The sequence below is a fragment of the Rattus norvegicus genome, chromosome 7, assembly GCF_036323735.1.
Source record: "Rattus norvegicus strain BN/NHsdMcwi chromosome 7, GRCr8, whole genome shotgun sequence".
In the NCBI taxonomy this organism is placed as follows: domain Eukaryota; kingdom Metazoa; phylum Chordata; class Mammalia; order Rodentia; family Muridae; genus Rattus; species Rattus norvegicus.
In genome coordinates this window covers 92,378,036-92,404,495 of record NC_086025.1, presented here as the reverse complement: position 1 = coordinate 92,404,495, position 26,460 = coordinate 92,378,036, and the positions used below count along the sequence as shown (strand labels likewise).

The 26,460-nt window shown below is 48.2% G+C and overlaps 1 protein-coding gene across 14 annotated transcripts in view; it reads left to right on the top strand.

Annotated features, from left to right (window-relative positions):
• Positions 1 to 26,268, top strand: part of Mtss1 (MTSS I-BAR domain containing 1) — a 139,217-nt gene extending 112,949 nt beyond the window's left edge. The window contains exons 7-15 of one of the 14 annotated variants that reach the window (XM_063263852.1): positions 11,106 to 11,263; positions 12,480 to 12,587; positions 14,059 to 14,156; positions 16,070 to 16,280; positions 19,264 to 19,383; positions 20,178 to 20,372; positions 21,560 to 21,733; positions 22,056 to 22,263; positions 23,402 to 26,268. In XM_063263852.1, coding sequence (XP_063119922.1) covers positions 11,106 to 11,263; positions 12,480 to 12,587; positions 14,059 to 14,156; positions 16,070 to 16,280; positions 19,264 to 19,383; positions 20,178 to 20,372; positions 21,560 to 21,733; positions 22,056 to 22,263; positions 23,402 to 24,102 — 1,973 coding nt within the window. In that variant the 3' untranslated portion in view covers positions 24,103 to 26,268. Of the gene's footprint in view, positions 1 to 252; positions 2,420 to 11,105; positions 11,264 to 12,479; positions 12,588 to 14,058; positions 14,157 to 16,069; positions 16,281 to 19,263; positions 19,384 to 20,177; positions 20,373 to 21,559; positions 21,734 to 22,055; positions 22,264 to 23,401 lie in introns of those variants that run through there. The other 13 variants (XM_063263849.1, XM_063263846.1, XM_063263853.1 and 10 more) reach the window with 13 other exon arrangements.
• The last annotated feature ends 192 nt before the right edge of the window (positions 26,269 to 26,460 follow it).

Below are 26,460 nucleotides of genomic sequence, written 5' to 3'. Positions count from 1 at the left end.
GGTCACAGTGCACCATTAAAGGAAGCTGTGGCAATTAGACCTCCCTGGCTGCCGGTGTAGGCTGCCTAGACACTAATGAGGTACACATCCAGGCTACAGAGGATGATTTGGGACTCAGGATGCTGGCTGCATGAACATGAAATGTGCCTGGCCTTGGGACTTAGGAATAATTGGCATTGGATGGTGAGGTTTCGTGGGGTGTTTGGGCCCAAGGCTGAGAGAGCAGCGGGGGCAGGGCGGGTGATCATGGGGTTCTGAAGGACTGCCTTTAAAGTCCTAACCATGTCCTTTTTCTAGATCCTGTGCTGGTATCCTTAGAACCAGTTGGTCCAGCTGCTTGCAGCATTCTGGGTGATTTTCTAGTTATAAGGACAATCAAAACTCAAGTTTGATTTCTTTATCATTCCCCCTCCCCTAATGTACCTAAGTGTATTTTTTAGATGTACTGTTGTATGACTGGGGAGTACAGCCTTCCAGAAGGTTTAGGGTCATCACTCTGTCAGGATCTTGGGGTGCTTACGTAGCAGGCATCTGACCAGAGATTGGGATGGAAGGGCCATTGTTTAAGGGTGGGAAGAAAGCTGAGAGTTATTGGGGTTCTGGTTAGATGGAGTTTCCCATTCTGATAGAAAACTTGTCGAGTTGTGACTGCCCACATACTTCAAGTGATATGCTTTAACCGTGCCTGTGAGATATGAGTGAGCTGGGGCAGACACGAATGTCACATGGTGTCCCGTGAGACAGGACACAGGCAGCCAGGGTCACAGGTGGCTCTTGGGTGCTGACAGGCAGCTCTCTGTTGCCTGGTCTTTGGAAATTGATCTGCGACCTGGTCATTCTTCTCGGGTTCCATTAGAAGAATTCTAACACCTTTGTGCAGATTAGCCTGGCATTAGCTGGCCCTGTCTTTGGCAGAAGCAGACACGTCATACAGAGTGTGGCTTGTAAACAACCTGTTTACTTCTTACTCTGCAGATATAGTCGCTTACAGCATTGTTTTACATCCAACTCTCTCTTTACTGTGGAGCTTGGTGACTGGTAATCTAAAAGTATGTCAGTATTTCTGTCACAAACACTCTAAGTGGTTTGTCTCCGGTTAGGTTTGTTCCAGCATCGTTTTACATGGACCCAGGATCTATTCCATCCATGGGTAAATGTAACAAGCTTTCTCACTCTTCAAGGCAGGCTTGTCAAGTGCTCACAAAGCTAGGAGTCAGAGACCAGAGAGAGGTGGACCCTCACCTCAGAGAAGTTCTAGTCTAAGCACTGGGTCAAGGGCAGAGCCAGCATTCATAAAAAGTGAAGGAGACCAACCCCTCAGGAAGCTGGAGAGGTGGTGGAGCTAGCCCAGGGGTCTTGACCTCTGAGTGGGGTTACTGCACACACTTCCTGCTCAAGTCTTTGGGATCCCAATTGTGAAGTAACAGGGTCAGAAATGGGGTGCTTTAATCTGCCTACCTACTTCTGACATGTTACTGTGTGAAACCAGTATCCTTACTGCTCATGACTAGTTTTCAAATATCATCATCTCTTATATGTTCATGCATCCGTGTGTGTGTGTGTGTGTGTGTGCGCGTGCGCGCGCACACGCGAATACAGGCAGGTTTTTGGCAGCTTAGTAATATCCACACGTTTTTTTTAATTTAAAAATTAAATTAAAATTACAAAAAGTTAAAAATCGGTTTGAGAATGTATCTCAGCAGGAGAGCAGTTAGCTAGTATATGCAAGGCCCTGGGTTTAGTCCTCAGCACTATTGAAAAGTAAAAGTAAAATTAAAGATTGAGTTATGGTGAGTCCTTCTGTTTCTAGCTGAAACCACTAAAGGTTTGTCAGGGACTTGAGAAAGAAGGCTGAACGCTGGTTTAGCTCTTTAAATTGGCAGTTGTTGTTGTTGTTGTTCTTTTGTTTGTTTGTTTTCACTAGTACCTCCAAAACTAAGACAATAAATGCTGGGGAGTGGGTTGTGTGTGCACAGAGTTCCACATCTGTAGAATGTTTACTATTATATTAAGACTTTAGATTTCTAAATTTTGATGCTTTCATCCCACTGTGCTGTTAGGACTCTATAGATCCCTCCACCCCCAAGTTATAACAAATCATGTTCAAAAGGTTTTCTTGCTAAGGCATCTATTTAAATGGCTTCTTCTGGGTTCGTATTCTCCCTTATCCTCTAGTGGTGGCTATTACCAAGTACAAGGCGAGAAGGAATGACCAAGACGGGAGGAATATTAGGCAGGACGGGGAGCTTAGAGGTGGATCCTCTCATGAATGTGAGCGTGCCGGCCAGCGGCTGTCACACATGAGCCAAAGGTTAGGCAGGCGCAGCTCAGATACCACTTTGACCTTGTGTTTTCCTTTCTGTGTCAAATGTGTGTCCTGTACTTCCTCTCCGTGCGCCCTTGCCAGTGGACGCTCAGGGTAAGTGTACACTGCAAACCTCTGGTGGCTGGGTACGCCGTGGTCCTTACTGTGGGCTTTTCACTGTTGTTCAGACCTATGCTAGCCATCCACATTTCCTGCTGGCTCAGAATAATCACTCGTGCCTACGTAATTTTCCATAATTTTAAGGAAATCATGTGTGTGTGTGTGTGTGTGTGTGTGTGTGTGCGTGTGTGCGTGTGTGCGTGTGTGCGCGCGCATGCACGCGTGTGTGCGTGCACACTTTAATCATTTCCTTGTTTAGGCCATTGTTCACTGACACTGCTAGCACCACATTCTATGAGCTTTGTGTTCACAAGTCAGTATCAGGTTCTCAGAGAAAGAAAATACCACGTGCTTTTAAATGCATGCGTGCACAGGAAGTCAGTACATTTCTATATCTATGCCTATGTACCTGAGTAGATACGAACATATTTGTTGATTCCACACGCAACACAAACGTGACACTAAATAGCACCTCGGAAGGACTCTTAAGTGAGATTTGGTATCGTGAAGCCTGCAGAGTGTCCATGCTTGTCTGTACAAGCTCTACGGCTCTCCTCAACCAGTCATCTCACCCGCAAGAGCAAGAGCAGACATATTTCTTACTTCGGCAGTTTGTAAAATGCTTCTTTTCTAAAGTTTCGTGTCTTTAAATTCAATCCTCAAAGTGATTTTCTTGGTCAAACGTGAACCTTACCGTGGGTGATCAGGGACTAAACTGCCAGTCGCTTTGATTATTTTGATATTACCTTGGAAAAGCATCCTGTCCTTGTGGCTACCTTGTTGGAGTGTCCCACTATTCTCTGAGCTCCCGGGAAGTATTTACCTTGGACTCTGTAATCTACAATCCCCATCCAGGGGTCTCCTTTGACGGGGGCTTGGCTGGTTGGCTCTTGTCCAGGACACAGTGTCGCCTCTTTTACCTTATGCGGTGGTGGGGTCAGTCATTTCCTAATTTAAAAAAAGATAATCCCTTCCTGGCCTCAGTATTATGACTATGAAATCTTACAACAAACAGATTTTTAGTTAACCTTTGGAAAGAAGAAAGGCATGACACAGCCATATTTTAGGCTTATAACAATAAAAATGTATGAACCGTAGTTATCATTTTAGATTCTCTCTCAGTGCCATTTTATATTTGCAGTGTTTGTGCAGCCAACCCCACTCTCTGATTTCAGGACAGTTTTATCCATCCCACAGACACCTCATACCTCTGCACTGTCACTGCTCTGCTACCCTTCTCTGGCTTCCCACTTTGACAAGCACTCTCAGTCTTTGGGGTCTCCTCTCCTGGGTATTTCCCATGAACTGAATTATAGTGCATGGCTCTTTTTTGATTGATCATCAAGGTGTAATTGGTGCATGGGGCAAACTGCATTTTATTTGTTTGAATTGATACAAGGTAAGTTTGGAATGGATGAAAACCATCCACCCTTCTGGCTTTGTGTTCTGAGATTCTGCTCACGTAGTTGGGGTGAGGGGGTGCATCTCTGCAACCCCTGTTAGTCCCCTGTCTTGTGCAGGTATGTCCCTAGGCAAAGCCACAGAGCTCTGTGAGTCAGTCACAGTGTCCGTGGGCATAGAACTAAGGAAAGACCAAAAGACTGCTGAATGGGGCAGTTACCCACAGAGAAACACTCTGCTCCGGGCAGTTGACTGTGGAGAAACAAACAGCCTAAGTGCAGGGGATAATAGGTGGGGCTGGTAAGACAGTGGCCACAAAACCTCTAGGTTGTCTCATCCAAGCTCCTCAGTATATTCACAAGCTAAGATGGTCCCGAGGGGTTGTGGAGATTTGGGGAAACTTGGTTATGTGGGTGGGATTGAGCATTGTTGACTGAACTCATTCTTTTAGCCCTTCCTTTCCTGAGGTCAGGGTTAGAGCTCAGTGTTCCAACCTTCCAGTGAAGTAGCTGATTTTCCTGGCAGGCACCCCCCTCAGGCTGAGCCCTCTTTCCCACACCCACATCACCTATCATTCAGGAAGCTCCAAGGGTTTTCGAAGCTCCGTGCTAGGAACTGGGATGAAGGTCAAGTTGAGTATGTGTTATTTTCTAAGAAACTCCGGCGAAGTAACATCTTATAAACTGTGGTCATGGAGGGGAGGTATCTGGGTGTGTGGAGAAGGAATTGTCTGGGCTTCCAGGAAGGAGCAGCAGCGTCTAGAGAGCTTGTGACAATGGAACTGAGAAGGGTGGGTGAGTGAACTGTGAGGGGTTGAGCACAGGGGAGTCTGTAGCTGAAAGCTGGCTTGGCCCACATTCCCATGTCGTTCCTTTATACCTAATGGGTGTCTTATTACGTAGAAGGGTTGGATCTAATGGCTGCTAGGTTCTGTTCAGATTCTCCATGGTCCCTCCATGTAGCCTTCCTTCTTCCTTTAGGCACGTTTTCTTTGGGCAGTCATCAAACCTGCTGATGAGCATTGGGTGTAGGTGGTGACTTGGTGTAGGGTGGTAAGGACGGATCTCTTTTGAAATGTAAATTCCCAGTGTCACCTTGCTTGTCCACTTCAGTATTTTTACCCTCGGTTTATATCCTGCATTCTGTTGCTGCCAGTCGTTAGATGGACCAGGATTTTTCTGGATCACTGCAAGAGAGGAAAAGGACGGCCTGCGGCCACTGTGGGTTGTGAGCTAAAGTGGTCTGGTTCATGAGGGGTAGGGATCAGGATCAGCACCTCTGTGTATCATGATGAAAGGAAAGTAGTTTGTAGGATTCTGGTGGCTTCTTCAGCATCGGTCTCGGGGAAAAAGCAAGGCCCTCAGCCATCTTGTTAGCACCCAGTGACCCATTCGGCCTGGGTTATTTATTCTTCAAGGTCTCGTGTAACTCTGAGCCTCCTGTGTGTGTTGTGGGCTGCAGTGTGGGGCATGGGCCGTCCCAGGTAACCCTGATCACCTGGCCTTTGGGTCTAGCTGCTTTGTGAAGAGCCGTGACCAGGAATCACGTCACAGTGGGTCTGGGTTTCTGACAAAGACAGAAAGCCTTGCCGTGTTGTTTGTAGCTCAGCACTGGTGATTCTGGCCCAGTGCAAGACACTTTGTTCCATTTTCCCCATGAAAACTCTACTAATCCCTGCCTTCAGTGTTTATGTAAAGAAGGAAGACACATTGTAAATGCTGACACATTTGTAATTTCCAGAGAGCTTTGTAGATTCTCCCTGCTTAATCCCAAACCCAATGCTTAGCTCCTTCCTCCTTTGGCTTACGATGTGCCTTCCATTTATTGTAGTGTGGTAGCCCAGGAGTTTTTTCTGAAAAAAGTAGCCATGATTGCCCACAGAGGACTCCTAAGGGGCTCCTGACTAGTGTTCAGAATTCCCGTGCATGAGTAAAATCAAGACCTGGAATGTAGAGGAGGTCGGGGCTCTAGGGGTTGTCTTGAGGCTGGGGTGATTTATAATGTACAAAATAAAATAAAATAAAATAAAATAAAAGGTCAAATGCAGTTAGTCCTTTGCTGGGAACTTTGTCTGGAAAGCCATTTAGCGCATCCAAGCTGTCCATTTGGCCTCTGCTTGGTCCTAGAATCTCCTGGCTGTTAGGCCATCCAGGGCGTGATGGTTGGGCTACCTGAGTAAACTCAATGAAGTTACTCTGTCGATGTCTCATTCCTTTGGAACTTCTTGAGAATCTACAGACTTCCAGGCAAGTGTGCAAAATTGAGACACTACAACTGGCAAAATCATAGATCTGCCCTGGTTCTCCTACCGGCAGGGTGGACTGAGCTCGAGTTAATAAATGACTAAGGGGAGGTGATACAGAAAATCTGAAGGAGAGCCCTGTGCTGGAGGACAAGGATCAAGAACTTCTGAGGGCAAGAAGAATCCTATGGGGACAGTGCCTAAAGACTGGAGGATTAATGAGGGATACAGGGCAAAGCAGCCGGGGAAGAGGAATGCCCAGCCCTGAGAAGAAGGAATGAGTGTCAGGAGAAGGCGGGGCTTGTGAGAGGACAGAAGTGACCCTTTCCAGCCTTGCAGGGCCACCTTTGCTTAGGATCTGGGACATCTGATGTTGACTTTTCTCAAGAGCAGCCAGAGCTACTGAGAAAGACTGGTAATACTTGCCTTGCAAAAGCAACTCAGACTGTTCTGGGCAGGCTGGCTCCAGGGGGACTGGAGAGACTATAGAAGCTTTTGCAGCTGTCAGAGATCTTGGTGAGAGGACTTGGCAGTTAAGAGCACCAGCTCCTCTTACAGAGGACTCAGATTCAGTTCCTGTCACCCACATGGTGGCTCACAGCCTTCTGTGATTTCCAGTGCCCTCTTCTGGCCTCTGCCAGGCACTGCATGCAAATGGTGCACAGACATACATGTGGACCAAACACTCATACAGAATAAAAATAAATATGTCTTTTAACAAACCCATAAAGGGGTTTAAGGAGGCAGTGTACATCCCTCAGCAGTGCTGAGAGGAGGGACATGAGGGGCTTTTGCAGATTAACCCTCTGTACTTGCTGATTCCAAGTCAGTACACAGTGGGAATGTTAAGATTGTTAAGATTCACCTTTTCTTATCTCCTAATACACTAACTGTTGCTACCACATGTGCTTTAGGGATGATGTGTAATCTAGAGACGATGAAGTATATAGGAGAATGGGGGTTTAATCATTTCAGTCAGAGACTAAGGGACTTGGTCACATAAGGAGAGGTGTTGCAGCCAGTCCCTGGTGATGCCAAGAGACAGCCTTAATACAGTTTAGGATTTGTGGAGCTCAGAGATGACCATAGTCTCTACGTCCCACTGGGACTTGAAACAATTTCTTCAGCAGTTGTGTGTGTGTGTGTGTGTGTGTGTGTTAGTGTGTTATATACAAATGCTTTATATATCATATATAAAAATAAATGTTTTATATATACATATAAATGTATAATATATATACCATGTGTGTAAAATAAATATAATTGTATGGTATGTTAGAGAGTTTAAAAAATAATCATTGTGTTTTGGTTTGATAGATCCTAAATAGAGAAAAATTTCCCACCATAACCATAATTAGAGCAATCTTTACAGCTCATACTTTAGAATGCTGTAATTTTAAAGCCCTCTAATTATAATACATATTTAACATAATTTCACTATAATCATAGAGTAATTTAGATATATATATATTTACCAATTTGATCATACACTTATTTTGCTTTCTTATTATTTTTAAAGCATTTTTTTGTATTGTTTTGTTTTGTTTTTGGGATAAGGTCTCAGTATGTAACCCGGTGCATTAGTCAGTCTTCTCTAGAGTCACAGAACTTATGGAATATCTCTAAATATTAAGGGAATTTATTGTAACAACTTACAGTCTGAAGTCCACCTAACCCAACAATGAGCAGCTGTGAATGGGAAGTTCAAGAATCTAGTAGTTGTTCAGTCCCAGGCCGACCTTGAACTCAGAGATCTGCTTGCCTCAGTCTCCCGGTATTAAAGGCGTGCATGTACTACCTTGCCTAGGCCTAAACTTTTCATGGCCACTGTGCCTCAAGATGTGGATTAAAAGATGTGTAATCCAATGTCAAGATCTGGGTCAGAAGCCCCTGCCTTCAGCCTCAAGATCAGGATCACAGGTGTGCCCTCCATTTCTGGATTGTAGGTCATTCTAGATGTGTTAAGTTGACAACCAGGAATAGCAGTCACACCTAGGTTGGCCTTGAGAGGATTGAAGGCCCATGCCATAACATCTGGAACAAAAGGCTGTTACTAATTACAGCTAGACACATGTGTTACAACTTGTGACACGAAGAAAAAAAATGAAACTTTACAATTGCAGCCTTTTTTCTTTTCCTGTGTGTGTGTGTGGGGGGGGTGTGCATAGATTCATGCATGTGCACAGGCACATGTGTATGTACAAGCTAGAAGTTGACTTTGGAACTCTTTCTGATCCCTTTCCCACCATACTCTTGAAGCAGGGCTCCTCAGTCAAACCCAGAGCCAGTCCCCATGGTTAGTCTCACTGGACAGCTTGCTTTGGATCCCGTCTCCAGCTTCTGAGGCTGGGGCTAGAGGTGGGCTGCCCTGCCCACCCAGCATTGAAGTGACATATCGGGGATTTGAACTCCAATCTTGCTTGGGGGAAGAGCACTTTAATTTCTGAGCCATTCCCTCATTCCTAGTCTGTTGTTTTAAAGTTTATCTACCGTAAAAGCTGGAGACATGGGTCAGCAGAGGGTGTGATTCTGTTCCCAGAACCCACAAGGCAGCCCACGTCAACACTCACTCCAGTTCCAGGGATCCTGACTTCCTCTTCTGTCCTGAATGGGTATTGTATGTATATGGTGCACACGCATACATGCTGGCAAAATTCTCATATACATACAATGAAATAAATAAATCTTTAGAAAACTAAAAATAGATTTTTTTCTGTAATTAAAACATACTAAGGTATGTGTGGTTAAAACTCACACATGGATCCTCTTTCTCTTGCAGCGAGCTCTAGCTCCTCCCACCCCCCTTCCACCTGGCTCCCCAGTCCCCCAAGTTAAGAATGGTCTGGTCTGGTGTGTTTCGCTGCTAAGACAGTGTAGAGCATACTGAGTGACAAAGGAAAGGCCCCACTGTTCCCACCATCCCTGTGCTGTGCAGCCCAGAGAGAAAGCGGGCGTCCACAAGCTTCTGAGCTCTGCTCTCAGCGGGTTGTATGGCAGACATACTCAGCATGCGTGGGCTTGTTTGCACGAGTCAGCACTTCACCACAAACAGAGGAAATCTGTAGTTGTCAGAGCATTGATGGTTCCTGCTTTCCCTCCTTGAGTTTGGCCCCAGCGGGGTAGGCATCCGTGAGAGGGAAAGCTTTCAGTAGAACATCCCGGGAGAGGATGGGAGACTGACTTCACGGTTCAGGCTGGATGCCTGGTTCCCTGTGCCCTCAGTGAAGGCAGAGGATCCTCTGGAGGGACAGGTAGTGACTAAGTGGAAGACTGGGTGAGTGGTCACCACAAGAATATGGGAAATTCCTCAAGAAGCAGGTTTGTCGTAAGGTGACTGTTGGGGGCAGCCACTTATGCTCTCGGATGATCTGCGCTGTCTGTGCCTTATGCTGCATTCTTGAGCTAGTGGAGGCCATTTATGTACAAAACCGTGTACACCGAGCTTGTTGCTCATCGGAAGTATTTTCAAGGGTGGGTTTTCACTGTACACGATTTTCCCATCATGCACTAATTTAGGATGACCCTGTACAAATGGCTCTTTCTTGCCAAAACACGGCTACTCTTCTCTTGGACTTTTAGTAAGTCTAGAGTTTTATGAAGTTCTATTAAGCATTTTGGTCCAGATCAGCATCCTCTGCATATGAGAGAAGGTACAGGGCATATTCCTGCAACCAGGCAGGCTTCTCTGGCTTTGCCTTTCTCTGCACCAAATGATGGGCTGCATTTGCTGTCTCTCATGTTGTTTGTAAGGGGGCGGCCATGGGAATGGACCCAGCAGCTGCCTGCATGGCGACTGAGTTCATCATTCAGCCTGAGACGGTGGTCAGAGAGGATAGGTCAAGGGCTCAGGGAGCCAGGCTGCCTTAGCCCTGATCTCTACCTTGGATGAATCTTTAACTTCTCTAAGCTTTGATCTCCTCGTCAACCTGAACAGTTAGGATAACCCTAATACCCCTTCCAGTTCTGACTGTGTTTAAAATTATGAAGTAAGTGCTAATGTAGCGCTTGCTCTGTACACATGTGGATACTCTGAGGGATCTGAGGGAAAGGCTAAAACCTTGCCCTGCAGGAGCTTAGAAATTCTTTCTCTGGCTCAAATGTAGGTAAAAATGAAGGTCCAGTGTAAAAGCTTAAGAGCTAGTGTCCTGTGTGTGACCCTGGTGGTCCCCAGCAACAAGTCAGATCTAGACTAGAGCAGCAGGACCAATTCTGCAAAAGGCCAAATATTCTTGGTCTCTGGGACACATTTGTAAATGAGTAGGTATGGCTGTGTTCTAATAAAACTTTATTTACGCCGACAGCTATTCCTGTCCTAGAGTTGTTTAACTGCTTTCTACTCTATCTGAAACAGTAGAGTGGTATTTGGATAACTAGAGTCTGGTGGTGTGGCCAAATAAGTAAATAATATGGCTCCTCTCATTATAGCTTTGTTCATTTTGTCACCAACAAAGACTTAACTATAGACATCTGGTTACTAAGCTTCTTCTACAGGAAGGGCTTTGGAGCCCTCCACCGGGGAGTTAGACTAACTGCCAAGGATTCCCAGGTCCCAGGGCGGAATAACACCTACCTTTGTCTTCAGGGACTGAGACTTGTACCCAAACAAAGGCTCTTTGATTGAGGTGGACCTGACAAAGCCAGCTTGTATCCATTTTTGGAAGCATCCCTAGCCTCTCACCTTGCTTCCCATCCCCAGTGGCTTCTACTGGAGAAAGGAATGCTGTAGCTCTGTCCCGAGGTTTGCTGGCACCGGATCTGCAGGCTTGCACAAGGCATGAATGCTAGGAGTCATCCCAGGAGATGCTCCTCCATGGCAAATCAGCCGTATAAATAAATATGCCCTCAGGTGTCAGAAACTGTAAGTAGGTGCTCCTAGAAAAGCAGCCGCTTTCAGTCTTTTTGGAGCGATGAATAACTAATGTTTTTTTAAGTCCTGGAAAAGGTCTCTTTGCCTCCACTAAGGACTTCAAAGAAGAAAATTTATTCTCGAAGTTGACATTTCAGCAAGCTGACTGTACAGCCTTGTTCTGTTCACAGGGAGAGGTGACATCCAGCCTCAGTTGGACAGCGCTCTCCAGGATGTCAACGATAAATATCTCCTCCTGGAGGAAACAGAAAAGCAGGCTGTGCGCAAAGCACTGATCGAAGAACGTGGCCGGTTCTGCACCTTCATTTCTATGCTGCGGCCAGTGATTGTAAGTCGATGGAAACCTCTCGAAGGCTTGAACTGTGAGTGCGGAGGGCTTTCCTTCTTGATTTTTGCATCCCCCAGCCTACTGACAGCCACCTATTGCTGCCTCGAATCTGGACAGCGGGAAGTATGTCTCTCTGTATATTAGATTCTCAGCAAGGAGCTGATGTCCGTGTGGCCCATTCCTCATCCACAGTTTGTAGCAACGCTTGTCCTACTTGATTGTTTTTTTTTTTTGTTTTTAAACTGAGTTAAGGTAGAGCATATCTGGGCATGGAAGCACAAGCCTGTGGTCCCAGCACTGTGGAGGCTGATGTAAGAGGATTACTGTGAATTTAATTTCAGGCCACCCAGGGCTATGCAGTAAGTTCTAGGTTACCTTGAGCTACAGAGAGAGACTCACTCTCAATACTCACATCTTTCCCCCACCTCAGAAAACCAATAAACAAAGCGGCACTGAAAGGATCTTCAGGTAAAGTTCCAGGGCAGCACCAGCATCTGTCAACTGCATACAAACGCTCTGAGGCTCACTGAATCTCACACTCTAAGCCTGGGACCCCATGCATCTTGTCTTAAGCCCCAGGAAGTCTTGGTGGTCCAGTTCCCACTTAATTTCAAAGTAAACCCTGAGCTGCAGCTGAGTTTGCAGCAGCCACTCTCAGAGGCTGCAGGGGGCTCTGGTACACGTCTCTCCACCCGAGCGGAATTCTCAGATTTGAGTTGTTCCCTCGGTCTGTCCCTGTGCCCTCTGTTCCCACTAGCACTTGGGAAGGTGACTGAAATGTCCGCAGTCCACGCATCCATTCTGCTTGCCAGTTCTTAAGATGGGGCAGGGGGCAAGAAAAGGGGACAGTTAGCTCTGTCGAACACACAATTCTGTCATTAAGATCTGAACCCAAATATCCCTATGGCATGTCGGTAACCCAGGGCTACCTCAGCCCATGGAAGGATCCCTGGAAAGACAACGGGGCAGGCCTTCCCACTGAGTAAGGCTGGAAGTGCCAAGCACTATAAGGATGCTCGTGTCTCTCCACTGTCCCCAGAACAGAGGCCACTCCATGACTACCGTTTTACACACACGTCACCGTTAGCTTACATTCCTGTCTCAAACGCCTTTCATGAAAGACTGAAGATGCCTCGGAGTGACCCAGGCAGAAGTGTGTTGGAATAAGCCAGTGAGGGACTCCAAGTGATGGTGTACACTAATTGCTCCCCTTTAGGAGGAAGAGATTTCCATGTTAGGAGAAATTACCCACCTTCAGACCATATCAGAAGATCTGAAGAGCCTGACCATGGACCCTCACAAACTGCCCTCCTCGAGTGAACAGGTAGGAACCGTGGGCCAAGCCAAAGAAAGATACGGAATTCAGGGTTCTGGTCGTCCTTGGGGTATCCGATGTATCTGAAATTACACCCGTGGGTGACCGTGGGCACTTACATCCTCACTGTGGTCAGCCCCTAGGTTATGCCTCGTTTTCATGTGAATCGCCGTCGTTCGCCTTCACTATTACGGGAGAAGATGCTGGGGTCCTGAGAGGCCAGGGCCCTTGACCATCGCTCTAATATGCGATGACACTAGGTTGAGTCAGGTGATCCATGACCAAGATCTAGGTTCATCCTCTCTGAGCCATGAACTATCAAAAGACCCCATATGTCATTCTGTTATGATGGTTTGCAACCCTCTCTGGAGCTAATCAAGTCGTTCATGAGAACCTTTCCCGTCTGAGGAAAAGATGACGTATTTGTGTGACAGTACTGTGTGTCTTCGTTAGGGTTTTACTGCTGTGAACAGACACCATGACCAAGGCAAATCTTATAAAGGACAACATTTAATTGGGCTGGCCTGCAGGTTCACAGGTTCAGTTCATGACCGTCAAGGTGGGAACGTGGCAGCATCCAGGCAGGCATGGTGCAGGAGGAACCAAGAGTTCTACACCTTCATCTGGAGGCTGCTAGGAAAATACTGACTTCCAGACAGCTATGACACAAAAAGCCTATGCCCACACCGACACACCTACTCCAACAAGGCTACACCTCCTAATGGTGCCACTCCCTGGGCCAAGCTTATACAAACCACCACACTCTATCAAGGGGGAAGAGTCATGTTTGGGGGAGCAACTGGCCAGTCACATCTGATTTGAGCCCTCTGCAGGCGCTTCTTACTGTCCGCTTGGACAGTTGTCTGAGAAACTCAATTTGGAAGCTTTGTGGTTTTCCGTCTATGAGATTTTGTATTAAACTCGAGTATGTGTTGACTCTATAAGTAGACATTAGTGGAGTGCCTGTTAAAGAGAGCACTCAGTGTCTCTTGTCACAAGGGCGACACACAGAAATAATTGTGATAGCATTGGCTCACTCTTATCCTGGGAAGTTTTCAGGCTTCTAGCCCTGGCCAAATAGGACCCAAGTGTCAGCTGAGCATCAAGTGGTTAAGGTGCAGTCAGCGAGCTCTAAAACCATTATTGTCTTTACGGAGCTGCAGGCTGGAAATACCGCTGAGGTCAGCCCGCATTAAAAATAGCTTTTAGGGGTTGTTAATCCATCCTGTAATTATCTCCTTCTCCTGGTCTTCCATGGTTTTCTTCTTCTAACTCCCCTCCCCACTAACTTCGGTTTCTTGCTGGTCTTGAAGGACCGTGACACTGAAGAATCTGTAGTGTGGCCCTTCAGTTGAAACGTGCATTTTCTCTTTTAATTCTGCCTCTGGGAGGGTTGCGTTTTGATTGTGTGGTACACATGGAGATGTGTGTGGACGATGCCCCTCTCATCGTCCCTCACGCAGCCTCTCTGTCCCTTCAGGTGATTCTGGACTTGAAAGGTTCTGATTACAGCTGGTCCTATCAGACGCCACCTTCTTCCCCCAGCACAACCATGTCCAGAAAGTCAAGTGTCTGCAGGTGAGTGAGCCTCAGGGCTCCTGATGCTTTCCACGACATATTTATGTGAGTGTGACCGAGAGCCAGGCTGTATGTCGAAAAGGGGCCCGCTTGAAATAGGAAATAGTAAGGCAAAGGATATATCACTTTTTAGTCTGTCCCTGGCACCCCACCCCACCCCACAGTGTTCCACCAGCAAGCCCTCGTCTGTCCTTTTAAAGAGGTTGATCCAACCGTAGTTGGAACAGGAGCCGCAGTGGCTGTAGTTGGGAAGTCCATGCAGTTCTCGTTTGGTGTCTCCCACCCCTCCCGCCTGCTCACGCTGTTACCTGTGGAAGCACAGAAGCATCTGGAATGGCCCTGGAGCCTACAGGACCATCGCATAGTCTCACGAGGCAGCTGTTCTTGGTCTGTGGAGGGGAAAGGTTTACTCTGTTCTTGAAAGGTGCATCGCCTGGCATGGCTTCCTGCCTCAGTGCAGTACCTCCCCTGCTGCCAGTCGTTTGACTCACTGTTGCAAAACCAGATGGCTGGGAAGGAGCCTGGAAAGGAGGGAGCAGGTCAGCTCAGGCTGTTAGGGAGATGTGGCCCAGCATCCCGCTGTGCTTCGTTCCACCCTGAAGCTTGTCGGGTGTGTATGTGGCAGGCAGTTCCAGTCAGGAGTCTGTGTCCTCGAATGTTCCCCAAAGACGTTGCTTGGTTTCTTGTCACCTTTAATGGGCTCTGCGTTTACTGAATGGTGGAAAGTCCTGTTTTTTCCCCAGTGGCTTAGCAAGGTCCATCTCGTTAGCGCAGAACAAGCTACCCTGCCTTCTCCTCCTGACCTTATTCAGTTACACTGACAGGAGCCGTTGAGAGTGCAGTTGCTGTGAGCTTTCCTTTCAGTCCCCAAATGCCATCTTCTGGCTAAAATCGCAGCATTTATCCCGCCATGGTGCACACATCCTCAGCAGCTGTTTGTTCTCTCTGCTGCGCTCACCCGTGTCTGACAGATCTCACCTCAAGTCATCTTAGCATCAGCCAGCCACACGGTGCGCTCCCCTACCCCATCAGCTTTACACAGAAGCCACAAGTTTGCAAACCCTGAGGCCTCCCCAGGCTGCTACAGGCTGGGTTTTTGTAACTGCCTTTCACATTTTAGCTCTGCTTGCCTTGTCCAGGGTCTCCACTCATCTTCCCAGCTTTTCAAAGGAGTGCGGGTAGAGCACTTCTAGGGTGTGAGACGTTGTTCCACTTCCTACTTACTGGTTCACCTTAGAAGTGAGCAGCTTAGCATTGACTGGCTCTCCTCATTGAAAGCTGCCCAGGCTGTTACACCCAGCCCACACATGGTTTATCAGGGAACACCCAGGAAGGAGGACAGCCGATAGCTCACCAGCTCTGTTAATAAAATACATAGGGCTGGCACTCAGTCCCCACTCGTTAATTGGCCGATATACTTTGGTGGATGGAATCCACCTTAAGAGGGAATCCACCTTAAGTGTAGGGTGTCTGCCAGTTCTATTAAGCTGTGTGACCTCTGGTCATCTGGACCCAGGTAGTCCCTGCTATAGACCTAGTGGGTTATTGCTGCAGGTAGCAGAGATTACCCCACTTCTTTCTTTATATCACAAGCGTGAGTCCTGCAGTTTCGTTGAGTAGGTGGCACAGTAGAGTCGGGCTCTGCATGTTTGTAAAAATTATAGACTTGCGTACTAAGACTGCCACCTTGTAACCTCAGAGACCCGAAACCTAGCTCTCTTGCTATTCACCTAAAAGAACAATTCATTATTTGGTCTTTGACAACATGTCCTGAGTTTATATGCTTCTTCCGGGCAAGGAGCTGACATTTTCTTGAGCCTTTGCTCATGGCTGCCCCTTGTTGTCCATTGCCCTCTTCTTCTCACTACTGCCCCCTCCTCACCATACCTGCCCCCTCTGCTTGTCCCTTACAGCAGCCTGAACAGTGTCAACAGCAGTGACTCCCGGTCCAGCGGTTCCCATTCGCATTCCCCCAGCTCGCATTACCGATATCGCAGCTCCAACCTGGCCCAGCAGGCCCCTGTGAGGCTGTCCAGCGTGTCCTCCCACGACTCAGGATTTATATCCCAGGACGCCTTCCAGTCCAAGTCCCCCTCTCCCATGCCACCTGAGGCTGCCAACCAGGTAAGGACGCCCTTAACCCAGAGAGCAGCAGGCACATAGGGTACCCTGACCTGATGGGTCATCTAAGATAGACCCCCCAAAGGAAGAGAGTGTCTAAGTTGGGCTGGAAGCCCATCTCAACACCAGCAGTAGTTACAAATACCATGTTGGTCGGGCAAGCTGTCACTTCTAGGTGGGTAGCCTCAAAGAGACTGGGTCTATCTCCTGCATTCTTGTAAGTACCCAGGTTGGTGTGATGCTTTGCCCTGCAATGGGGACACCTCCCTCCTCACGTCATCTCAGGTTTTCCCCAGTGACAGAGACCCTGTCGGTGAACAGTGATCCCCCCACTCTCAATTCCCTGTCATCAGCTGTGCTGCCAGTGAGAATGGCTGTTAGAGCCCCTGTGGAGAACTCTGTTGGCACTTTGATCCCAGGAGAAGGAAAGATGGGCCACCTCTCCACATACTGTAGTTTGGATGGCGCTCGCCAAGCTAGACCAGGCATTGGGTGCTCCTTGTTTGTGTTGCTGGCATATAGAATCCTTGGGGTGTCTATTGCTTAGGGCCGGTTGGTTAGCTTTGGTTCAACACGTAATTAGGACAGTGTACCCCAATGGCAGGGCGATCGGAGCCACCATCGATTGGGCCCCACAGCGCCACCTGCTGCGTGGGGAGACTGAGCCAGAGCACCTGGTTAGCAGAGCCAAGGTTAGCAAGTGCAGAACCTCCTATTCAGAGCATTATTTAGCCGTGTGAGGTATGGTGGTCTCCCTCTCCCCTCTGTTTTTCCCCCTTAGAGATGCAATTTTGCACAAAAAGGCTTGGGCCTGAGAGAGCTGCATTTACCTGTTCTTGTCTCAGTTTGGTTGCCTTGGCTTGGCCCCAGGGCCGCCATCCCTATGATGTGCTTCACTAAACTATGCCTGCTGTGTTCCTACCAAGCTGCATGTGGTCAGAAGGGGGACAGAACCACTGCTTCCTTAAAGGCCATTGGAATGTGGGGTCTAGCTCTGTCTCTAATGGATTGAGAACTAACACAGTATTGTACCCCGATAACCCTTGCTGACAAAGGTTCCCTCTTCTCATGTTTCTGTTGGCGGCCCAAGTATGATTTTTGCCCCAGTGGTGTCTAGGAGAGCAAAAGGTGGTGAAGTTTGGGGGTTTCTGAAGTCTGGATGCCTGTACCTGCCTGGATAGTTCCCAAGAGTAGAGTTTGTGGGGCTAGGGAGAGTGCCTGACACTCAGAGGCAAAGTTTGGATTTTCAACACTTAACAGGTGAAGTGGCCTCTCACCTCAGTGAGCCTCAGGGCTGCTGGCCAGTTAATGTGGCCCATCAGTGATTTCTGGGTTTGGTGAGAGACCTTGTCTCAAAAAAGCAGGGGAACAGCAGAAAAGGGAGACACCAACACAACCCTCTGGCTGCTTCACACACACACAGCAGTAGGCTTTCTGTGTGTGTGTGTTTGGTGCTGGATGTGGAACCCATGGTGTGTTCTCTCTCTCTCTCTCTCTCTCTCTCTCTCTCTCTCTCTCTCTCTCACACACACACACACACACACACACACACACACACACACACACACACACAAAGCAGTTCTCTGTATGTTTTGTTGGTGCTGGGTTTGGAATCCAGCCAGGGTCTCTCACAGGCAAATGACCGACTGCTGTCTTCCACCCCCAGCCTTAGGGTAGTTATAATAAGCCAAAGGATGCTGCGGAATTTAAAAGAGAATTATTCTTTTTCAGACAGCACAGCTGCTCGCAATCAAGTGGAACTTGTAAGGCAGCTTCCACATCACACCAGCCAGAGGGTTCCACCTCCCCTTTGGTGTAGATAGATACTGTTGATCCGGTTCTCAAGGTGAAGTGCACAGTTCCACAGCTGGGGGAGAAAGCATTATTCAACCCTTTACATTTCTGATCATGGCCAAGCATTTGGTGCTTTGCCCTTGCAGGAGGGGAAGCTAAGCCTCAGTCCCTTACAGGAATCCTTTTGAGATGGTAGAAAGGGATAGAAACTTGAATCTGGCCTCTGTGACGGTTAATCCAGGCACGCATAGTGTGGAAGGACCTGGTTTATGTAATCAAAATGGAGCTAGAGTTTGTAGGTAGTAGTGAGGAACTTGGAGCAAGAAGCTTTGTGTCATGAAGTGGAGAGGGCTAACGGGGAATGACGTGGGCTTTTGAAACCTCAGAGCCTGTCCCCAGTGACATTCCCTATAGCAAAGATTAGATTCAAACACAAAAGCCCAATCTCATTAAAACTATCACACCAGGCCACCGAATTGAGGTATACCAGTGACCATAAAGGCAGAGTAGTCCCTACTATTAGCAGAGTGTCAGAAGGGGGCCGGGGACTGTCAGGCACTTGGGCCTAGTGCCACCAGCTCTGGCACCCGTTCCCCACATCTGGTCCTCTCCAGATGCTTCATCCTGAGGTGTTAATATAACTCATCACCGGCTTCCCTGCTCAGAATCTCCCAAGTCACCGTCCAGACAGAGAACCTCAATGTGTCTTTAAGACTGGCCACTATATGGAACAGACGCTGTGCTGGACCCAGTAAGAAGCTAGGAATTAGAAGCATCCTTCAGCCATTGCTTGCCTAGGGACAGATTTGTGCAATGTACAATGCCTGAGGACCTACGAGGTCTATCCCGGCTCCTTGTGCAAAAGCACAGAGCTTGCCAGGAGGCCCAGTGTGATGACCCAGTATTGCTCTGTCGGGCACAAGGGCCAGCTAATGTCTGCAGGCTCTATATGCAGCAGGACCAGAGCTTGGCCAGGTCTCCCATCGCTTTCTTAAAATCTGTGTGGGTGAAAAATAAACCTTAATTCACTGTCTGCTTCTCTCACCCCCCTCTTCTGTGTATGTGTCTGTCTCCGTCTCCCTTTCTGTACATGCCCTTCCCGCCCCGTCCTTCCTCCTTTATTTTAATTATGATTTCCGATGGCCCATGGTTTGGTTTGTTGGTCCCCTTGTGTGGCTCTTCCCCACTGCAGAACTCATCCAGCTCGGCCTCCTCAGAAGCGTCGGAAACCTGCCAGTCAGTGAGCGAGTGCAGCTCCCCCACCTCAGTCAGCTCAGGCTCCACCATGGGCGCCTGGGTGTCCACAGACAAGGTGACCGGCCAGGGTTGCAGTCATGGTGGGCTGTTCTTCCTGACCTGCCCCTGCCTGCCTGCTGCACACACAGCCATCACAGCTGTAGGAACCTGGAAACTCAGGATCTGCTCCAAAAGCTCCTCTTTGGGATAGGGCCTGGATAGGTGGAGGGCTCCCTAGCTGCCTAATGACGTGGTCTGTGAGGGAGAGAGGAAAGGGGTCTGGGGGATTTGGAGATGTGAAGGCTTCCACCCAAGACAGGGTCTGTGTTCATCCTTTCTCCCTTCTTCCTCTCGAACATCCCACAAGACTGTTGGATGTGACATCTCACTGTGTTGGAGGTCGCGCGCTTTCCCGCCTTTGAGTTTGCACCCCCATCCCTAAACTCGATGCAGAGCCTCCTCCTGGGCAGCGTGCCCATTGGGAAACCTAGAATGAACACCTCCAAATGCCCTGATTTGCATAACTTGATGAGTCTGTTCCCTGGTGCTGTGAAATCAGGCTTCACTGGTTTACAAAAAAATTAAAAACACCAGCAACATTACAAATTAAGGACCATGGTTGATTCCCAGACTGCTCTAAAGCACAGGTCGGATATTCCCCTGACTGAGCACTTACTGGGTTCTTTGCACCCTGGCTCTCCTCCTGTGTTGAGTGTCATTCACAGGCAGAAGAGCACCAGTGTTGACTTTATTTGTAAATATTCGGGTTTCCCCGTGCCCTCGGTGTCAATGCCATCTTGTACCTCAACACTCATCCTGTTATATTAATTTTTTTCCTTTTCTCCTCCCCTTTTTTGTTTTTGTTTCCAGTTGTCTAATGGGTTTTCTCACTATAGTTTATCAAGTGAGTCCCATGCAGGGCCCGTGGGTGCAGGCCCTTTCCCTCATTGCCTGCCTGCCTCCCGCCTGCTCCCTCGGGTCACCTCTATCCACCTTCCTGACTACGCTCATTATTACACCATTGGGCCCGGCATGTTCCCGTCATCTCAGATCCCTAGCTGGAAGGTTTGTGTCTCCCCTCCCTCCTCCTCCCCTCCCTAGCTCCCTCCTCTGCTCCCTTCTCTCCTCCCTCCCCAGTTCCCTCCTCCCCTCCCTCAGTTCCTTCCTCCCTTCTCCCCTCCCTCCCTCCCTCCCTCCCTCTCTCTCATTGCTTCTGTGCTCACCCCTCTAACGTTCACCTACCATCGTCCCCTCCACTCTACCCGTACTTTCACACTCTGCCTTCTTCCCCACAACCCTTCTTCCTCAGAAAGCTCCCTCTCCCCAGAGGGGGCACCAAAAAACCAGCTAGAGATATTTTCCACATGGAACAGAAACCTGAGTCTTCCTTTAGGAAACTTTAGCGCTGGAGACTAGAGATCAAGGACACTGCTAGGCTCTGTGTCTGAGTGGAGCCTGCTGGGTGGCTTCCTTCCCTCCTGGGCCACCTGCAGTGTTTTATCAGAGCCCATACTGTCCTCCTTGGCCATATGCCCAACTTGTCCCCTGACAGTCCTGCTGCAGTAACAGAACGGCAGCCCGGAGTATGCATGGGATCATTATGCCCTCACTCAGAAGTATGTGAACTTTGCTTTTGATTGTTTTATGTTGAAGCACACTTGTTTCAATATAAAAACCAAACTTTTAAGTGATTTCCACCAGGGTGGTTGAGGCTCCAGGATGGTAAGTCAGTCCTTGGGGCTGCCAGTATTTTGAGCAGCTTATAACCTCATCTCACAAAACCCTGCTGCAGATAGATCCCAGAACCCTCCCTGTACCATGGATGGCTGGTGGTGCGCTAGGGCCCCCTGGTGGCCACTTAGCCTTGACCAAATCAATCAGCCTCTCTCAAAGAGGGAGTGGAGTCCCTTCCAGCAGAAGGACTGGCCAGGCTCCTTGGGATGGCTCTCTCTCTCACTCCCTCTCTCCTGGCTGATGCTCTAGTATATAGTGACCACCTGTCAGGTAGCTTCTGCCTACCCAGTTGTTGAGAGTTTTTAATCTCCGGGCAGGGACGAGGAGAAGGTTCTGGTGGAGGCAGGGGTGGGGGTAGGGGGTGGCGGGGGTGGTGCTAAGTTAGTGTGAGCAGACAGAATGGCTAGGGGCTATCGAGCCCCCGCTAGAGCTGCCTTGTGTGGGCAGCTGTGAATGGGCGGCTGTAGCCTTCTCTCTGGGTTGGGGGCCATGGCTCCTGACTACACTGTTCTACTCAGGACTGGGCAAAGCCAGGACCCTACGACCAGCCACTGGTGAACACTCTCCAGCGCCGCAAAGAGAAGCGCGAGGCGGACTCCAGTGGGGGAGGCCCCACGGCCACAGCAGGTCCACCTGCAGCTGCTGAAGAGGCACAGAGACCCAGGAGCATGACCGTGTCAGCCGCCCCCAGGGTGATTATGCCAGTTCTCTCTATCTGGTGGGATTCACAGTTAGGCCAAAATGGGGACCAGGGACCATGGCCTGTACTCGGGGTCCACATAGCCTAGCAGCCGAGGGGTGGATTGCCATTCTTCTTCCCCAGCTCCACAAGGTGTAAAGGACAAGAGGAGAGACATGTTCAACTTTCTAGTTCCTGCATGAGAAATATGCAGGTCGAAGCAGCCACCACCGACTACTGACGTGGTGCTCACAGGGGTGATCTGGGGTTCCACCTAAAACTGGGGTATGTCATGGCTCTGGTCTCTTTGAGTTTACATGTCCCCCATCCTGCAGCCTGGCGAGGATATGGAGGCCTGTGATGAACTGGCCCTCGCCCTGTCACGGGGCCTCCAGCTGGACGCGCAGAGGAGCAGCCGGGACTCACTACAGTGCTCCAGCGGCTATAGCACCCAGACCACCACCCCGTGCTGCTCGGAGGATACCATCCCCTCCCAAGGTACGAGGCGCCCAGCTTGCTGTCCGGCTTTCCGGGCGGCTCCAGGTGAGGAGGCAGAGAGCCGCGGCTGTTCTAACCACAGCGTAACTTCTGCTACAGATGGGCTTTGGAATCTCTGTCATCTCTGGGTGCCTCGGGGGCAGTGATCTGTAGTTGGCAGGTGACCCCAAGCATAAGCAAATTTTCCTCATTTCTCACCCTCCGTGCCTGATGCTCCCCAGCCCAGAATGAGGCTTAAGAGTTTTGTGGTTGCTTGGCCCTTTGTATGAAGCACCTCTTTTTCCTTTTAATCTTCACATTCGAGGGAGATTGATTTATTCGAGGGAGATTGATTTATCCCCATTTTACAAATGCGGACGCTGAAGCTCGGTACCTTGACCAAATCCATACAACTCCAGTCTAAAAGATGGAATCCAGCCCTTACGTTCTTAATCTAGTCTGGGGTGGGCACCCTCCCTTCCTCCCTCATCACCATACATACCAGGCAGGGAAAGCAGGCATCTGACAGCGAGAATCACTGTGGGATGGTTGGCTAAAGGCTGCCTGTAACCCACAAGCTATTTAAGATCTGAGTCAGTGAATCTCAAGTAAAGGTACCCCCTCCCAACCCGTAAGGGACGTTCAGCAGTCCAGACATATTGTTAGTAGTCAGAACTGCAGGGATACTACTGGTGTCTAGAAGCTAAGAGGCTGGGAGTTATGCTACCCTCTGAAACACTAGCCCTCCAGACCTCACCCTAAGAGAGAATTACCTAGCCTCAGGCCTCCAGTTTCAGCTGGCCTGCTGTTCAGACACGTGGCCCCCCGATGTTTACTAAAAGCGTCCCCTCCCTCACTGCCCTGAGATATGCACAGTGCCGTATTAAAGCGGGTGTGAACACGAGCCTTTGTACTTGGTTTTCAGGAACTCCATTCCTCTCTAGCCCTCACTTGAGCTGTTATCAAGGAGATGGTAAAGCCAACACTGCTGAGTGACTTTTCTCATGGCTAATTGTGGACCAGAGGTCCTTGGCAGCAGCTTTGTCACAGCTCGGTAGTCTAGGGTTCTCCCCCACCTCACAGTTCCCTGTTGTGGTAGATTAGTGAACAGAGCAAAGGGCAGTGTTTTGGCAGGGGAGAGTGATTCCCATCCTCTTACCATGTTGCCTGGGACCTAGACCATCTAATCAAATCCTATCCTCAGTTTCAGATTACGATTATTTCTCTGTAAGTGGTGACCAGGAGGCAGAGCAGCAGGAATTTGACAAGTCCTCCACCATTCCAAGGAACAGTGACATCAGCCAGTCTTACAGGCGGATGTTCCAAGCCAAGCGTCCGGCCTCAACGGCTGGCCTTCCCACCACTCTTGGACCTGCTATGGTCACACCAGGGGTTGCGACCATCCGAAGGACCCCTTCCACCAAGCCTTCTGTTCGCCGGGGGACCATTGGAGCTGGTCCTATTCCTATCAAGACACCAGTGATCCCTGTCAAAACCCCAACTGTCCCAGACCTCCCTGGGGTTTTGCCATCCCCTCCAGATGGGCCAGAGGAGAGGGGTGAGCACAGCCCTGAGTCTCCATCTGTGGGGGAGGGACCCCAGGGTGTCAGCAATATACCCTCTTCCTTGTGGAGTGGCCATGCGCCGATCAACCCTCCACTTCCAGGCCCAAAGCCCAGTATACCTGAGGAGCACAGACAAGCAATTCCAGAGAGCGAGGCTGAAGACCAGGAAAGAGACCCCTCAAGCACCAGTGTCTCCCCAGGCCCGATTCCAGAGAGTGACCCAGCAGACCTGAGCCCAAGGGAAAGCCCTCAGGGAGAAGACATGCTGAACGCCATCCGGAGGGGAGTGAAGCTGAAGAAGACGACCACCAACGATCGCTCAGCCCCTCGCTTCTCTTAGGTTCTCATAGTTCCCAGGAAGTGCTGCCAGTGGGAACGAACTCTAATTAATAAAGCCTAATTTGTCTTGATCCATTCCAGTCTATAATCAAGCAAAAGATTTTGTAGGCAGTTCGGAATTCTGCTCTTTTCAAACTATTCAACATCTTTAGATAAGAACTAAAAGCAACATATGTAATTGACATAATCTTGATCTTTTAATTTGTAAATATTGACGATTTCTTTCTGCATATTTTAACCTTAGTTTCCCTTTTGATTTTTCTGAAGGTGCCAAATTCCATTTAACTTTTTTACAGGTCTTTGTAAAATTTTAAAAGCATAAAGGGGAGGGGTGGGTTGGGACAGGGAGCCTTGGGGTCATTTCACAGAAGGGTTACTTACTTAGTTCTTTTTCTTTCTTCCCTCACTCACGCTCCGTAGATGCACTGTAGTCTAGTTTAGAAGCAAATCAAGTTATTTTAATGGATAAACACAACGGATAAGAGGTAAAAGCCTCATTCACATATACTGTGTTCTGGAGGAGAAATGCAGATAACAGTTGAGCAATATGCAGAGAAGAAAACCTGGACGTGGTGGATGGACTGTGTTGGGATTGGGGGGAGGGCTGGGGGAGGGGCACACTGTCAACATAGCCAATCCTGTTACATTTAAGAGTAGCCTCGTAGGTTGAATTTCCAGTAGCTTCATGGTTAACGCATCCGATTAAGCCATACTAGATTGCAGTGTTTGTTTCTGTAAGGTTTTTAAGGACATCCTTTCTCCCAGCATTCCTCTCGACCACACACACGGCACCCACATCCAGTCCTGCGCATGCTGCTGCCACGGGTAGACATAGTCCCTTCCTTACTTTCTCGTCTCTTATACTCACTTCCACTGAATCCAGATACATCCAGAGGGGTAAGGCAATTCAGAAAATGTTAAAACATTTTAAAGTAATAGCAGGGAATTCTTAGATATAGAAGATGCCTTTTACTTAACTGTGCCCAGCAGGCTGGGTGCGTTGAAAAGCCCAGATATTTTGAAGAAAAAAAAAATTCAAACAGATTTATCAAGGGTAACCAGCTTGGAGTCTAGCAATTCTGCCAATGTGCTTACCAATCTGGGGGCTTGTTTTTCTTCCCTTCCTTAAATAAGGGCAGTTGGTTGGCTTCTAAACACCGGAGCGAAAAGGATTTATTTACTGTCAACTGGGAGCCTGATTTCAAGTCAGGCAACGTCTTTTCTTTGTTTAAAGATGAATGTCTTTTTTTTAAGTGGAAGTTAAATTTGTTACAACGCCCATCCCTAAAGTCAACAGAGATTTGTAGATTCCAAGAGCTCACATTTAAAGACAGCTGTTAAGAAGGCAAGGCCCTCAGCAGTTCAGTAACTGATAGTGCACGTTTGAAATTTGGGCAAGAAAAAGGTGGGTCCTGTGTGCTCTGCAGATCTCGGTTGGCTCTAGCCTCTGATGACATAATCTTATACTTTAACACATAGCCACGTTGGATGTGAGAGTAACGTTCCTCTAGTCATTGTTCTATATATTAACATTTAACACTGCTGTGATTGCTCAAAGGACATTTTATGTTATGGCTTTAAAGCAAAGGCATGATTATTAGAAATGACTTAAGCTCTTTTCTTTGAAAAACAAGCTCCTTTTACAGACTATAAGCAAACAGTAGTGCCTGTGGTTTAGCCCACCAACCTTGATGACTCAAAGTAGCTGATGCATTGTGCATATGATGCTTGAGATGGTTTTTGCAGATGCAGAAATCGCTGCGAGGTCATTCTAATAGAGACAAGTGGTATTTTAAACCTTTGAAAGGAATGGATGTAACTGTACCTTGGTACAGCTTCTCACTTGTTTAGTTTTTAAACGTTAGTATAATCTGAATAAAGTTAATATAAACTGTTGCCAAATTCAATGTAGAAAGAATGTGACAAACACCTTGGGTAGTTCTGTTTGTGTTTTTGCACATTGTAAAAGCAGTGTCACAGCTGAAAACAAACCCTTTCTAAAGGTAAATTATTGTGGTTTAGTTGCTAGTTTGTATTGAGAGTTGACCTCTCCCTGTGCAGTTTTTGTTTGAAACTTGTATAGATAACAGCGTGTAATGTGTCTCCCTTCTACATTGTAACAGTTGCTTCTGCCTACCTTATAAATAAAGAATCACTAAGAAAAAAAGTCCTCAGGTCTCCTTCAGATTGCTTGGAGTCTCAGTCAAATGTTAGGACAGAGCCTCAAACTGAGCTTAGAAAACTCAGGAAGTTCTATCTGTGGCAGTTAAGAGATTTAAGGGCTAGAGCAGCCTAATTATTTGAAAACAATTCCAATGAGTTACCAAAACCTAAAAGCAACTTGTTTTTACTGATAGTA